General features: G+C 39.6%; 2 protein-coding genes across 3 annotated transcripts; both read right to left on the bottom strand.

Annotated features, from left to right (window-relative positions):
- Positions 1–874: 874 nt before the first annotated feature.
- Positions 875–6,573, bottom strand: aurka (aurora kinase A). Of its 2 annotated transcripts, XM_020096872.2 has the most exons (10): positions 6,438–6,573; positions 6,228–6,351; positions 5,430–5,495; positions 4,897–5,242; positions 4,768–4,816; positions 4,467–4,658; positions 3,578–3,716; positions 3,179–3,327; positions 2,825–2,999; positions 875–2,321 (listed from the first exon to the last, which is right to left on the bottom strand). In XM_020096872.2, exons 3-10 carry the CDS (start codon positions 5,490–5,492, stop codon positions 2,139–2,141), a joined length of 1,296 nt encoding a protein of 431 aa, XP_019952431.2. In that variant the 5' UTR covers positions 5,493–5,495; positions 6,228–6,351; positions 6,438–6,573; the 3' UTR covers positions 875–2,138. The 2 variants fall into 2 exon arrangements, with proteins under 2 accessions (XP_019952431.2, XP_019952432.2); XM_020096873.2 differs by having other exon boundaries at positions 4,774–4,816; positions 6,228–6,569.
- A 779-nt stretch (positions 6,574–7,352) lies between these two features.
- On the bottom strand, positions 7,353–13,589 carry LOC109635353 (PRELI domain containing protein 3B-like). The gene is made up of 6 exons (XM_020096494.2): positions 13,419–13,589; positions 11,979–12,147; positions 10,791–10,880; positions 10,111–10,181; positions 9,715–9,817; positions 7,353–9,357 (listed from the first exon to the last, which is right to left on the bottom strand). The coding sequence occupies exons 1-6, from the start codon at positions 13,448–13,450 to the stop codon at positions 9,244–9,246; spliced, it is 579 nt and encodes a 192-aa protein (XP_019952053.2). The 5' UTR covers positions 13,451–13,589; the 3' UTR covers positions 7,353–9,243.
- Positions 13,590–13,902: the final 313 nt, after the last annotated feature.

Genomic DNA, 13,902 nt, shown 5'->3' with positions numbered 1-13,902 from the left:
AATATGATGAGGTATTTTTAATGTGATCGAGGGAATAAGCGTTGAGCTGCACAAGCACAACATTTTGCTTTTCTATTTTGCTAAATAATCTACATCTGACAGCCTGCAGCCATTTTACTGAGGAAGCGCATCACTCTTCAGTCACTCTCATCAAGCAACACAACACAATATAAAGGCTATTGGCATCAACAAATACATTTGGATCGAGTGTTCTAGACTAAAACAGGACTTTTGTTATAAATAAACCATTCATAAAATGGTGCTCCTCCATTACTCACCTTCAAGACAGTTTGACGAATTATTACGTCTGGGGTGCCACCTATTGGACAGGAGAGAGATTGCTTCAAACAGAGAGCATCAAAACTGACCAAAGCTGGACAATGTGCAATGCAGGTCACTGTAGAGTATTTTCATTCAAATCTGCACAAACAACTCAAAATATAAGTATTGTTACCTCGTGGGGACATCTGCTGGGCTGTGAGGCACGAGTTCAGTGTCTGTGTGCTTGTTTCACAGAATTCACATTAACATACAAGTCTCGTGACCGGGCCTGTTCACATTACAGATGTAGTTTTACTTTGTGCCTCTGGTGAGACGATGTTTCTTTGATTTAGCACCTTACTCGCTCACCAATGACACAGTTAGACTGAATTCTAAGAATTATTTGGAAAACCTCTTCCCATTTGTACAGGTTCATCGATTTTGACAGAGGTTTTAGTTTGCACTTAAAATTATGCAGATAAAAGCCCCCTCATTATTAGTATAGCATTGTATGGTGCATATCATATATATAAAATGCTTTATTCCCATATTATTTAAGAATTAAAGTCAAGGCAACTTTGGCACATCAGCCTACAAAACACAAAATACTAAATTACATTTCCACATTTTATTGAAGCAGGAATTCTGTCAACATTTACCGGTGACATTAAGACTGTCAAACAAACATAAATAAAATGCTAATTCAATTACATTGACATTTTATTGACACAGGAAGTCAATGCTTTCACAGATTATTTACAGTGACAGTGGCATAATTTCTACCTATAATCTGCAACATACTTGTTCTCAAACTGTGGTATCCTGGCGCCCTCTGCTGGCTGCTTTTCACCGAGGCTTGATAAAAGCAGCTCCATTTGAACCTGTCTGTGAAATCACTGCATCATCCTGACTTCAGCTTCACAACATTAAACTCTGTTGAAAACAAACAAAACAAGGAAGCAAACTAGAGACCATCTTGGAATGAAATGACACCAGTCACTGCAACACGTCAATGTTCAGACCCATCAGCGCTCAGTATCTTTACACTGTGATGTAAGACCCCAGTGTTCCTGAGTCAGAGCAAAGCCATCGTCTGGATTTTATCTGCACCTTGTACGGTTCTGACAAAATCAGACCTGCCCGAACTTGCCTCTTTGGTAGTTCTCGCTATAACAAGCACTTTTGGGCGGGGGGGGCGACATCACATAAAATTGGATTCAGCAGGAAATCTGTCAATACTAGAGACTTTAATCAAACCTCCATCTCAGAGCATAAAATCAGCTGTGTCCCATTTCTAGACATGAGGAGCCTGTTTGATTTTTAGTCTGACATTCAGTGCAGGACACCTGACAGAACCACACACAGTGTAAAAACAAAGGAACCAAGCCTGTCGCTGCTGATAAACACATAACTTTCAATAACAGATATAAAGCAGTGTGTGTATGTGTATATATATACACACATACATACATACATACACACACAGCTTAATTACAAAAAAATATTATTACTATTAATCACCAGTTGCAACAGTGAGGCTGGTAATGTTTTCACATTGTGAGTGTTGATGGGCATTGAGGCTGGTATGATTCTATTGCAAGATGATCAGTAGTATATTTTTTATTTCAAGTAATAGCTTTTTAGAAACAATCAATAAAATTTCATAATTGTACAAAAACAGTGAAATATTTACAGGCAACAGATGCCATTAGTAAGACAAGGACACTCACAAGGAGAAGGTAAAACTAGATGGCTCAAAAGGTCTGCTGACAAAAAAAGCCACGTAGTGATGTGAAAGTCATGTAGTGGGAGTACAAGCAGATCCTTCCAATCAGCTGCACAGTGCACCAGCCAGTCACTGACAACACAAAAGAGGCTCATTGACTGGGTTCTTCGTTGTTCAGAGTCGTGGGCTTCTTGGTTGAGCATTCGACAACCCAGGGGTGGGTCAGGACGCCCTGGATGGGCAGTCTGTGCATGGGGTTGTGCTTCAACAGCTGGGCAACCAGGTGTTTGGCTCCATCACTGATATTGAAATGTGCAGGGTATGTGTACTCCACCTGTAAGATGAAGACAGGAAAGTGGGCTTGAGCCGTCGGCCTACATGCTTACTTCACCAGTATGTTATGGCTAGTTAACTGAACTGCTGGATAGCATTGATCCTGCAGTGCTGCTGTTGTGAGTCCTGTCTGTCTACACTGACGTTGTGTAAAATAATACAGAGGACATGTTCGTCATGACATAACCTTTGAACAGCATTTCACAAACAAATTATTAAACCAATTAGAAAGGTTGTACAATGTTTCTGTTCAAATACTATGTTTCAGAAAGGTTTCACATCATTACTACCGTGAAAAGATTTTGTAAAGACCAGCAAGCATTAAATGAATAGGAGCACATGGCACATTGTCTTTAAGTGAGACACAGCTACAGCTCATCTTAATGTAGTTTCACTTCAACTGTATTTCTCACATTATATAGCAAATACTTGTTTGGCGCTGTATTTAAAAGATGCTAAAACAATGTGTGTCAGCTGTTGGTGTGTCTGTTCATCTTAGCTTACTCTTGATATCTTGCGGTAAGTCTCTTCGTGACTTTTCGTTTCAAAGGGGGGTTTTCCAACCAGGAACTCGTAGCAGAGGACACCCAGGCTCCACAAGTCCACCTTTTCATCGTGGGTTTTTCCCTCAATCATCTCTGGAGGCAAGTAGTCCAGTGTTCCACAGAGGGTGGACCTCCTGAACAAGGAATGAGCGAATTATAAAATAAGGCAGTTTGTCATTAGTTTGTGAGATCTGATGTCGGCAAAATGTTAATCACAGAAACGTCAAGCCTGAGGCACCAACAGTGAAGTCAACCAACAAGTTCATTACAAATCTCAAATTGAATATTTCATAAAAGAAAAGGATGAGGATACCTGGAGGAGGGTGTGTGAACAGACCAGCCAAAATCTGCAATCTTTAGCTCCCCATTTGCTCCCAGTAACAGGTTCTCTGGTTTGATGTCCCTGTGGATCACCTTCTTGGTGTGGCAATAGTTGAGGGCATCTGCCAGCTCCATGATGTACTAGAATGACACATAAGGAAAAAACATGGTGATCACAATGTGCATCACACTTTCTCTGACAGAATTGTATTAGTAACTCTACATAAACTCAAGAAAAGGACACTAAACACCAACATGTCTATGGAGTTTATATACACCATCCAAAAACTTTCATACGCTCAGTAAATGTAATATATACACACAATTCAGTTGGTGATGTCAAATACTCAATTGACAACAAAGGTCAAAAGTGTTAAATTGGCAGACTCACCGTGGCACTTCTGTCCTCGGGAAAGTTTCCACAGCGCTGCAGCTCACCGTATAGTTCTCCTCTGGGTGCAAACTCGAGGATGAGATACACTCGCGAAGTGTCATGGAAGTAGCCATAGAGACGCAAGATATTGGGGTGCCTGCAGGACGCCGATGCAGAGGATTGTTTTGAGAAATAGTTTTGAAATACCCAACCAAGATAACAAAAGAGCAAACCAGTGGCTAATGCCTCAGAAGCTGATTCATAGATGATAACCCATCGAAAAGTTCACTGTGAGGATTTCAATATGAAAATTGTTCAGAGACTTTATCCCAGACTTTTCTGCAATGTGACACTTGGCTTGTCGACAGCTCCAAATGGAGCAGAACTAGTGGTCAATGAGCATTTATTTTAGCCAGTGACATGTAAAGCATCAGTTTACTGTTAGACCACTGCGCTATGAGGTAAACATTGTTCACTCTGGTGCTCAAGAGTGGTTAACAGGAATGACTGTTTTTAATCAGTATTGGAAGACAATTTCTTTACGGACACATTTTGCTCCCTGCATCATTGCATGTGTTGCACTTTCATCTTTATATTTATGGCATCACCAAAACACACTTGGCTGGCTGTGTACCTGACCCCTATGGTCACGATTTCATTGCGGGCCCCATTTTGGAAGCCTAACTTTTGTGGAACACTTGAAGGCGTCATGGTATATTGTACATGTTACCTCCATATGCTCCCACTTTTTGACTAAGTCTGCAGATCAATGTTACTAGGCTCCATTTTGGCATTAAGGGACACCACAGTAACCTAATTATAACATAGTATCAGCAATCAAATTCAAAGAGATTTGAAATTGAATAATGTTGATGACTTCAAACAACCAATCACACAATCAGCTTACCTGAGGTGAGACTGGATCTCCACTTCCCTCCTCAGTTGGTGTTCCACCCCAGCCTTCTCCAGCTGCTTCTTAAAGAGCACCTTCAGGGCCAAGATGAACTTACTCTGTCGCTCTCTTGCCAGGTAGACGTTGCCAAATTTACCCTTTCCTAAAGGACGACCAATGTCGAAATTTTCCAAGCTCCATCGCTTTCTGTGTGAGCAGAAATGGCAGAGTTCCACATAACAGCACCAAAACTTGTAATTTTTCTAAAAGATGGTGTAAAAAAACAAACAACAACAAAAAAAACACATTAACTCACACATACTTTGATGCTGAGACATCTCCAGATTCTTTCAGGGCAGGTTTGTCTAACAAAAAGAAGAAAAAGATATTTTAGGAGCCAAAAGAGAAACACACATAATTATGTTCAATTTGACATTATGCTTACTCTGTGGCTTCTCCAGCTTTGCCGATTCTACTGGTGGTTTGACCAGCTCCTGCTTCACCTTGACCACATTTGTCTTTGGCTGGCTTTGCTGTGAGCCAGATTTAGGCTGAGATGCAGGATTTACATTCCTACTATTGGGGTTCACATTCTGATCAGAGGGCTTTGTGGACTTGACAGCAACAGAGATGTGAGACACAGGTTTCTGATGACTGACAGGCCGCTGAATACGCTGAGGTCCATTTGACACACCCAGGATCCGCTGCTGTGGAGTCGGTGTAACTACAGCCATCTGAGTCACCTGCGACTGTTGTGACACAGGAATCCGCTTTGGTCCTTCGCTGCTCAACTGCAATCAAAGGGAAAGTACTTACTTACACAAATGAAAACACTGGCTTTATAAAGGTTTTCTGGTCTCAAAGGCCCTCTTATATATTTATATTACACACAAGTAAAGGTCAGAAAAGTGACCCCAAATCAGTGACAGTAAAAACTCAACACTTGAGTTTGAGGATCAGGTGAACATTTTGCATTACTTTGGCTTCAGGCCTTTGAAGCTTCATGTCTTTTGCCATCTTGAGTCTTGCAGAGGCGTCCATATTCTGGGGGAAGGAAGAGCAGAGTTGAATTTTAATTTAAAAGTAGATGCAAAGTAACGTTCAAAAAAGTCTGAGACAGAATGATTTTCAGTTTGTTTAAACATTTTAGCACCTCTGGTTTCCGGCTACATTATGTTGACAAAGCTTAAATTGAGTAAAAAGAATTCACTTGTTACAGCATCACACAAGTCAGAATGATGTGGACAAAAGAAATGAAAGAGGAAATAGAATATGTGCATAATATACAGCTTTCACAACAGAAATATCCTATACAACCATAAACCATGTGCATATATATATATATATATATATATATATATATATATATATATATAAATATACACACATATACAAATGGGTATACATTCACAACAGTATACAATATGTATGAATATGGAAAGATATGATGGTATTTATAAATAAATGGTTGTGAATTCACAATAAGAAGTATAGATGCGAATTAATATTTAAGTATGATACATATGGAATAGGTTAAGTGGGTAATAGTGCTGCTAAGTAGTCACATAAGAGTATTAACGCATAATTGATGCCTCTTTTTGATTTAAAATGTACTTTACTAAAGAAACGAGACGAAAACACTTAAAGCTACGATCATGACAATAAGCGTTAGCCATTGTTACATGGCTACCATGTCTAACGCTGGCTCCCAGCTAACATAAGCTTAAAAACCAAACTAGAACAAAACATTATAGTGAATTAGCTAACAGGACTTACCACAAAGTGTTATTGCACAGTGACCGAGGGAAACCAGCGTCCGGGGATGTGACCAGATCTTAAACGAGCTGCAGCAGCCCTCCCGCAGGAAACGTTACTCCAGCTAGCTAGCAGCTACGTCGGCCTGTTGAAAGAAAGCGGCTATAAAAAATAAAGAGCTAACCTCCACAGTAACGTTGACTACCCCGCTAACACAGCGCTAAGACTTACAGCTACAAAGATGGACAAAGGTTTTAAAGTTGGTTTATATAAATGTTAAAACGCGTGTGGGCGCAACCGACAGAGAGGAGCAGCTAACACTTCCCCGAACTCGACTCTGACTGATTTCAAACGTCCCTGTTTAAAGCCTTTAAATATACCGCGAGCACTGATTGGCTGAAGGAATGCGCTGAACGCTCTCCTATTGGCCGTATCGACGGAAGAATTGTGACGTCACAGGAAATCTTCCAAACCACTAGATGGCGGCAGTTTAACCGCTAGATGAGTGGATGGATGGATGGCTAGATAGATAGATAGAAAGATGGATAAATAGAAAGAAAGATGGATAGATAGATAGATAGATAGATAGATAGATGGATAAATAGAAAGAAAGATGGCTAGATAGATAGATAGAAAGATGGATAAATAGAAAGAAAGATGGTTAGATAGATAGATAGATAGATAGATAGATGGATAAATAGAAAGAAAGATGGATAGATAGATGGATAAATAGAAAGAAAGATGGATAGATAGATATATAGAAAGATGGATAGATAGATAGATATATAGAAAGATGGATAGATAGATAGATAGAAAGATGGATAGATAGAATGAAAGATGGATAGATAGATAGATAGATAGATAGATAGATAGATAGATAGATGGATAAATAGATAGAAAGAGATGGATGAATAGATAGATATATGGATAGATAGATAGATAGAACAATGATGGATAGATAGAAAGAAAGATGTATAAATAGAAAGAAAGATGGATAGACAGATGGATAAATAGACAGAAAGATGGATTGATGAATAGATAGATATATGGATAGATGGATGGATGAATATATATATATATATATGTATAAGACAGATCGATTAAAAATACACACAAATCTGGTACAACAAAGGATTGCCACTGGTAGTAATTCAAACAACTTTATTCTAACCATTCATTTCACATGTTTCTTTTCCTGCTTGTAAATTAAATAGAGCAACATTATATTAACTTTGGACCGGATCTTTATGGAGGTAGGACTTGACCTTTGTTTCCTCAATGACATTACATGGAATCAATAGTAACACTGGATGAAGTTGGAGGTTTAGAGTGTTTAGACTCTGATGATATATAGAGAAAACATAGCTTCATACCCTTTAGTTGACAATGACTTTTGGAATGCATACATTCAAAGAGCATCTCTTGACCAAACCTAACAAAGGAGATCAAGCTACGATTTTGGCAGAATCATATGCATTGGACATTTTTCGCACAGGCTACTTGAAAAATAAAACAACAAATAATCCAGAAATATGCACGCTCAATGTTAAATATTTAACACAACTTCAAGAACAGAGCATTTCATTTTCAGAATACATTCAGTAGCCAACAGCAGCCAAGTCTGTTTTATTCTACCTAATTTGACGAGCTCCTAGCAAAGTTATATTAGTATTATTAAAATACTTTTATTTTATTGACACATTCTGTAGATGGTGAGAACTTTTCTTTTTCACAGACAAGATGTTTAAATGACATTTAAACATTTCTCAGTGGTCATTTCAAACCGCAACTGATTCCTTCAAAAAGGAAAAGTGTTTAACTAAATAAATATTCCTGTCACAGTACACACATATATATATATATATATATATATAAATGAAACATAAGCCTCCACCTTACGTCATACGGAGACAGAAATACAACAGAATTACCAAATATTCATAAATGATCAGCTCCCTCAGAATGTGTAGCAGCTTCTCTTTGTAAAAAATTCTCATTTAGTAAGTGCAAATAAGAGTCACTGCAAAAGTCTCAGCCTTTAACTGACTGGACGGGCTGAAGGAATTCAGTTACAACTGAGGAACAATGTTGATGTGCTTCAGTAAAACATATTTTAACTGTTACACTTGTTTGTACGGCAGCTTTTAGGAAGGTTTTCTACATAAAGTCGTCCAAAACATAAATATGGCGAGTACCTTGATCCCTTCATTCCTCTTAAATACCATTAATATAAACACTTCATAACAAAATACAGTTTATATTCCGGCTTTTGTAAATGCCTGGTACAGTGTCTTGTTATTACTGAGGTCCCGCAAGAAAACATTGTTGAACTGATGGCCACAAATTAACCTGCCTCGAAACACTTCATCCACATCTCGCTGTCAATGGCTGAATATAACCTGATGTTCCCTCTGACACCTGAAGCTATTCCATGAACCCTTGACACGCATTGCACTTGACACCTCTCGACACACCATTGTTTTCGTCCATCACATCTTTACAGGAGCATTCCTCGGCATCACTTCTATAACAGTTTATTGCACCACAAATTGTGTTTCTTCTCTGTTGTTGTAAATACAGAGTTCACGCCACTGGCACGACTTCCTGGCATTCTGGGGCTTTATGGCAGGAGGAAACAAAGCCAGCAACGTTTCTTGTATTTGCTGCGATGTGTCTCCTTTGGCACTTCATGTTTTCAGTTCATCCAAAGCAGTGACGCATCTCTGCAGACGCTACGTGTTTCCGCACACACAGATCAAATGTTGTTAAAACGTATCCCTGAGTGCATCACCCAAAGTGTCTCATCACCACGGTCCTGCCAAGCAGCATCTCCAGAAAACCTTTTCCCAGAATCCCTTCATGATGCTGCATGCTGTTAAACGCATATCTAGTGTAGAAAGTAAAATATATACCAGATGGAGGAATTAAATCATACAAAAGTAACCGGAGCAACATAACAGCACCAGAGCATCACAAAGGGAGAACTGTTGTAGTGGCATGCAGTTTCTCTCAGAATCTGTAAGAAAACAGGCAGGTGTCATTTCTCAGTGACGGCAGCCGCCATTGGGGTTCGTATCACACGTGCTGTGGCTGCCAAATCCTCTATTTCTGCATTCAGTTGCCTGATTACCCACTCCATGGCTTCACGGCCCTGCAAAACAAATGTTAAGCTTTAGTCAAAAGGAGGAGATAAACAGAGAATAACATAAAGCTGAATAGAAGGAAGATATTTAAGAAAGAGCAGTGGTTGTCGACTTTGGGGTCAAAGATAAATTTGAGGATTCACAGACTGATTAAAGGTGATAAAGGAATCAGTGTAACACTCACTGATAAAGGAATCAGTGAGTGTTACAATTGGGCAGGAATATGATAAATTATGACCTGACACAACAAATGATTGTGCAGGACCTGAAGAATTGTTGTTTAACACACTTTGAGAAACTACCTGGAAAAGACCAGACAAATTTCACAGGTCTTACTCAACATACAGTTTTATGGGGTCACATACCTTTCCAGCATTCGCTGAGATGGTGCTGGCCATGACTCCCTCCAAGTAACTGCTGAGACTGACACCTTTCACAGAGATGATGGCCTCCTGAGTCAGGATTGTTCTAAAGAAGAAGGGTTATTGAAACCTTTTTTAAAACTTGGAAATACATACAGGTAGAGACTCAATTTTTAAAAAGGCCGAGCACAAAATAAAAAAATAAAGCATCTGACACAAAATTTGATAAATTGACAATAAATGGTGAAAATAAACAATAACAAGCAAAATGAGTAAAATCATAAAATAAATTAAGCAAAGCAATCATTGTCAAAAGTTGCCTTTAACAACCTCACAGGTCTGAGTGTGAAAAAAAACTTGTCACCATAATATTTACATTTCTAAACAGTAAAAACTTACTTCTCTGAATCCTCAGGATGAGGTTTGTATGTTAACTTCTCATCCACAGAAACCATGTTTGTGAAGGTGATCTACGGTGGAAATATAAGAAAACATAAATTAGTAAATGTAAGACACATTATGTCGTGTCTCATCACAGGCCACAGTTGAAACTGTCAGACATGTTCACTGTCAAGAGATGGGCTCTCAGCCAGAGGAACAAGCAGGACTTCATTCCAAAAAATACCTCAAGTTTAATGTTTGTGTTCAGTCAGATGAAAGTCACGAAAGATGGATCTAGATGCATTGTGGGTGTTTGGGGTTGACAAAATAGAACATGTTTTGTAGACAACTGAAAGGGTCTGAATATGTGGTGTAAAAATCTCCATCTTTGATAATTACATCTCGCTGTAACTTTGGGCAGTGATAATAGATTAAAATAATCTCATGTTGTGTATTAGTACTCTATTTCAACTGCTTAGACATCAAGGTCATATAGTAGAGTAAAGTAGCAGAGCAATGTGTGTTTGATGTATAGTAGAATGAGCCTGGGTGAGATGAAGACTTTTTAAATGCACCCATGATAAGCTGCACTACCTTCATTCATATTTGCACTCAAAGCATATTGAGGTCACACACTTTACAATAAGAGTGTCAACATTAGGCCAAACAAAGAGGATAGTTATTGAATAAATACTCACATTTGTGGACTTGAGTTCAAAACTTTTCTCTTTGGGATCCACAACCGAGTGTTCCTGCACATATGTGTATGTTCGTGAGTTGCCAATGATCTGGAAACAAACACAGAGACACAGTTTTTTACTTAAAGCTGAATTGCATGAAAGTATATATAAACTTGTCTTTGCTGAACTATTTATATTTAATTCATATTGAAATTACATCTTAACTAATGTCAGGTTTGTATTTTACAATTGAGCTTCCTCAGGCCAACCTCTGGGGGTATGATATTTCTTGTAGATGTTGTTAAACCTCACATTATTTTTGAATTGCTTCTATATGCAAAGATGTCTCTGTTCTACTAACTTAAACTCTGAAGCGATGCTGCATTTCGCTGTCAATGTTTTTTATATGTCTTTGGCTAAAAGTACAGACGTCACAGGAAGTTATCTTCATCCAGTTTATACGCACACAAACACCGAGGCTCAGGGGTGATTTGCTTTGGCACAATCTGATTAAGGGTTATGTTAATATGCTATCAATCACTGGGACAGTCTGTGTCGCAGTCTGTCCTTGAAATGAAGAGGTGGCTATTCACAGAAAGCAGAGGTCAATGCTAAACAACAGCCCACAAATGTTTATATAAGATAAAGTGACAGGATATTATCTTTAATTATCACTGTGTTCAGACAGTGGAAGAAAAAAGAAAGTTTCAACTACATGCTGCAGAAACAGTGCCTCAGTGACTGCTCTGCCTGTAGTGACCTCTACTGCTGACACGAGGATGGAAAGTTACATCACATGCCATCATGGGGTAAACCTCTGCAATGACAGAAATGGCACTACCATGTCCTGCACATCACGAGCCGTGGCACAAAGCCATGAACTCGTAAAGGCTCCCGGCAGCGACCATGATACCGACGGACAGAAATAGCCCCGCGGGTTGAGGTCAAGCTCAGAGGCTGGAAAGCATTAACCTACCTATGAAACTGACTGAGGCTGTAACTGGATTCTCGTGTGGCGTTGAGTAGTCTGACTTTCAAAGTCATTTCAAGCCAGATTATCACGAGCACAAGCTGACATGTCAGGTCATGTGTTTATCCATTCAGAGTCACATGTCTGCATCTTAAGTTGCTACAGCAAGTTAGTAACTATAAAGCCAGACTAACGGTCAGTTCTAATTTTTTATGAAAATAGATTTTGACACTCACAGATTTCACTATAGATGGAAGGCCCCACTCTGTGCTGAGCAGTCGTTTGCTGTGGAGGCGTCCCTGTTTGTCAATGTCTCTGTCCAGAACATCCACGCCGATCACACTGGTATTCATGGGGTTTGGATACTTCTGCATAGCAGCCTTGGTCACTGTCTCCCAAGGATGGCTGTTGAAGGGAAGCCAAAAAACACAAACGACTGTAACGCTGCTATAAAAACTCATACAAATAACTACACAGACTATCTATGGTTAGCTACGTTTGTAGGATTTAATTATTTTATATTTACAATTACAAGGAAAGCTACTAAAACACTGTACTTGGAAGTACAAAGTAGAAGTACGTTTCACTGCATTGCATTGATCTGACAGTTATTGCAGTTACTTTACACAGTTATATTATATATACACTGACTTTAAGGTAACTTACTGTGCTTTAAACTATCCAATATCGAAAGAAAAATTGAGATACGGAAAGAACACATTTATTGTTTGCAGATCCAGGAGTGCACATCGTGGATCATGATGGTGGACCATAAATCAGAGATCGTGAATCGTGTTGGCAGCTGATCGTGGACTGTGACTGCAACACTGCTTGACCTCCTCAATTCATTCATGACTCTTTCAATTCACACAAACTGTTTCTTCTAGTCAATGATGTAAATACTGTTATTTTCCTGATATTCTCAGTTACATGCAGCATCTTTTGCACATCTGTCCGTCCGGGGAGAAGGATCAATCACAAGTGGCTCTCTCTGAGGTTTCTACGTTTCTTACTCTTGTTGAGGATGTCGCACCTTGTTAAAGCCCTCTGAGACAAACTGTGATTTGTGAATATGGGCTATTCAGATGAAATTTGATTGATTGAATAAACGAATCTGCGGGCACATACTGAAAAATCTAAAATCCTCATAATATTTCACATGCTCAAACATTATCAAATTCATTTCACAGATTTAGAGTCAGTTACGTGTAACTAAATGTGTTTGAGTGTTATTATCAGGCTACGTTTGCTTCTACAGCAGCAGCACTGACACGATAAATTCATAAATATGACAAAATATAATAATTAATTCAAAAACGTTCTCCAGTCGAACGTAGTGGTGGATGGTTGCCAGGGCGACGCACCGGCGTTACCCGGTGACGCAGTCAGACACGACACGATGTAGAGGAAAGGTCGCGCGCTGGGGGCTCGAGCGACTCGTTACGCAATTTCTCATCGTGCACGGTCTCTCTCTATTCACCATTATTACGTTGATCGCATGGAAATATTAAATGTACGCTAATGCTCTTCGTGCGTCCGTTCATACGACGTGATGTTCATTCAAAAACAAGACATTTAAAACCCCGTGGCGAGGCTGATCACCGGATTAAAACCGAAGCTTCAGGTGAACCAGGCTGAATCTAACACGAGTGGCCCGGGGTTCACAGAACACTCACTTGAATATGTGCTCGGAGGTCCAGATCTTCATGGTTGTGGCGGGGTGAGAGGAGCAGCCGGGGCCGGAGAACCGTGGTGGATGAGCCGGTAGAAGCAGGAGCTGACACCGAGTGAAGTAACGCGGGTCCCCCTCCTCCCGCTGTACCGGAGCAGCCACGTGACTGTCGGTATGTGACGCACTTCCGGGGGGAGGCTGCCATTCATGCCGCTCAAGTTCACCGCTGGCGTGACAATGAAAAATATATAATTTAATTTAATGATCCAGAATCGATGAGCGACGTTAATTCAGCTGGAGAATCACAAGACTATTGTTTAATGTGTAACGTGCGGTGAGTTTTGTGTTGAGCTACGGAACTGAAGCTGAAGGGTTTACAGTCCATTTCACCTCTGATGTTACACAATTCAGCTGAGTGAAGGTTGAGAGTTCTCCTGTGCAACCTTGGAGGAATGACATAATGTGGGTTACCGATCACTGCTGGAAAA

This window comes from Paralichthys olivaceus, chromosome 2 (genome assembly GCF_024713975.1).
Source record: "Paralichthys olivaceus isolate ysfri-2021 chromosome 2, ASM2471397v2, whole genome shotgun sequence".
NCBI classification, from domain to species: Eukaryota; Metazoa; Chordata; class Actinopteri; order Pleuronectiformes; family Paralichthyidae; genus Paralichthys; species Paralichthys olivaceus.
This window is presented reverse-complemented; position numbering and strand designations above follow the sequence as displayed.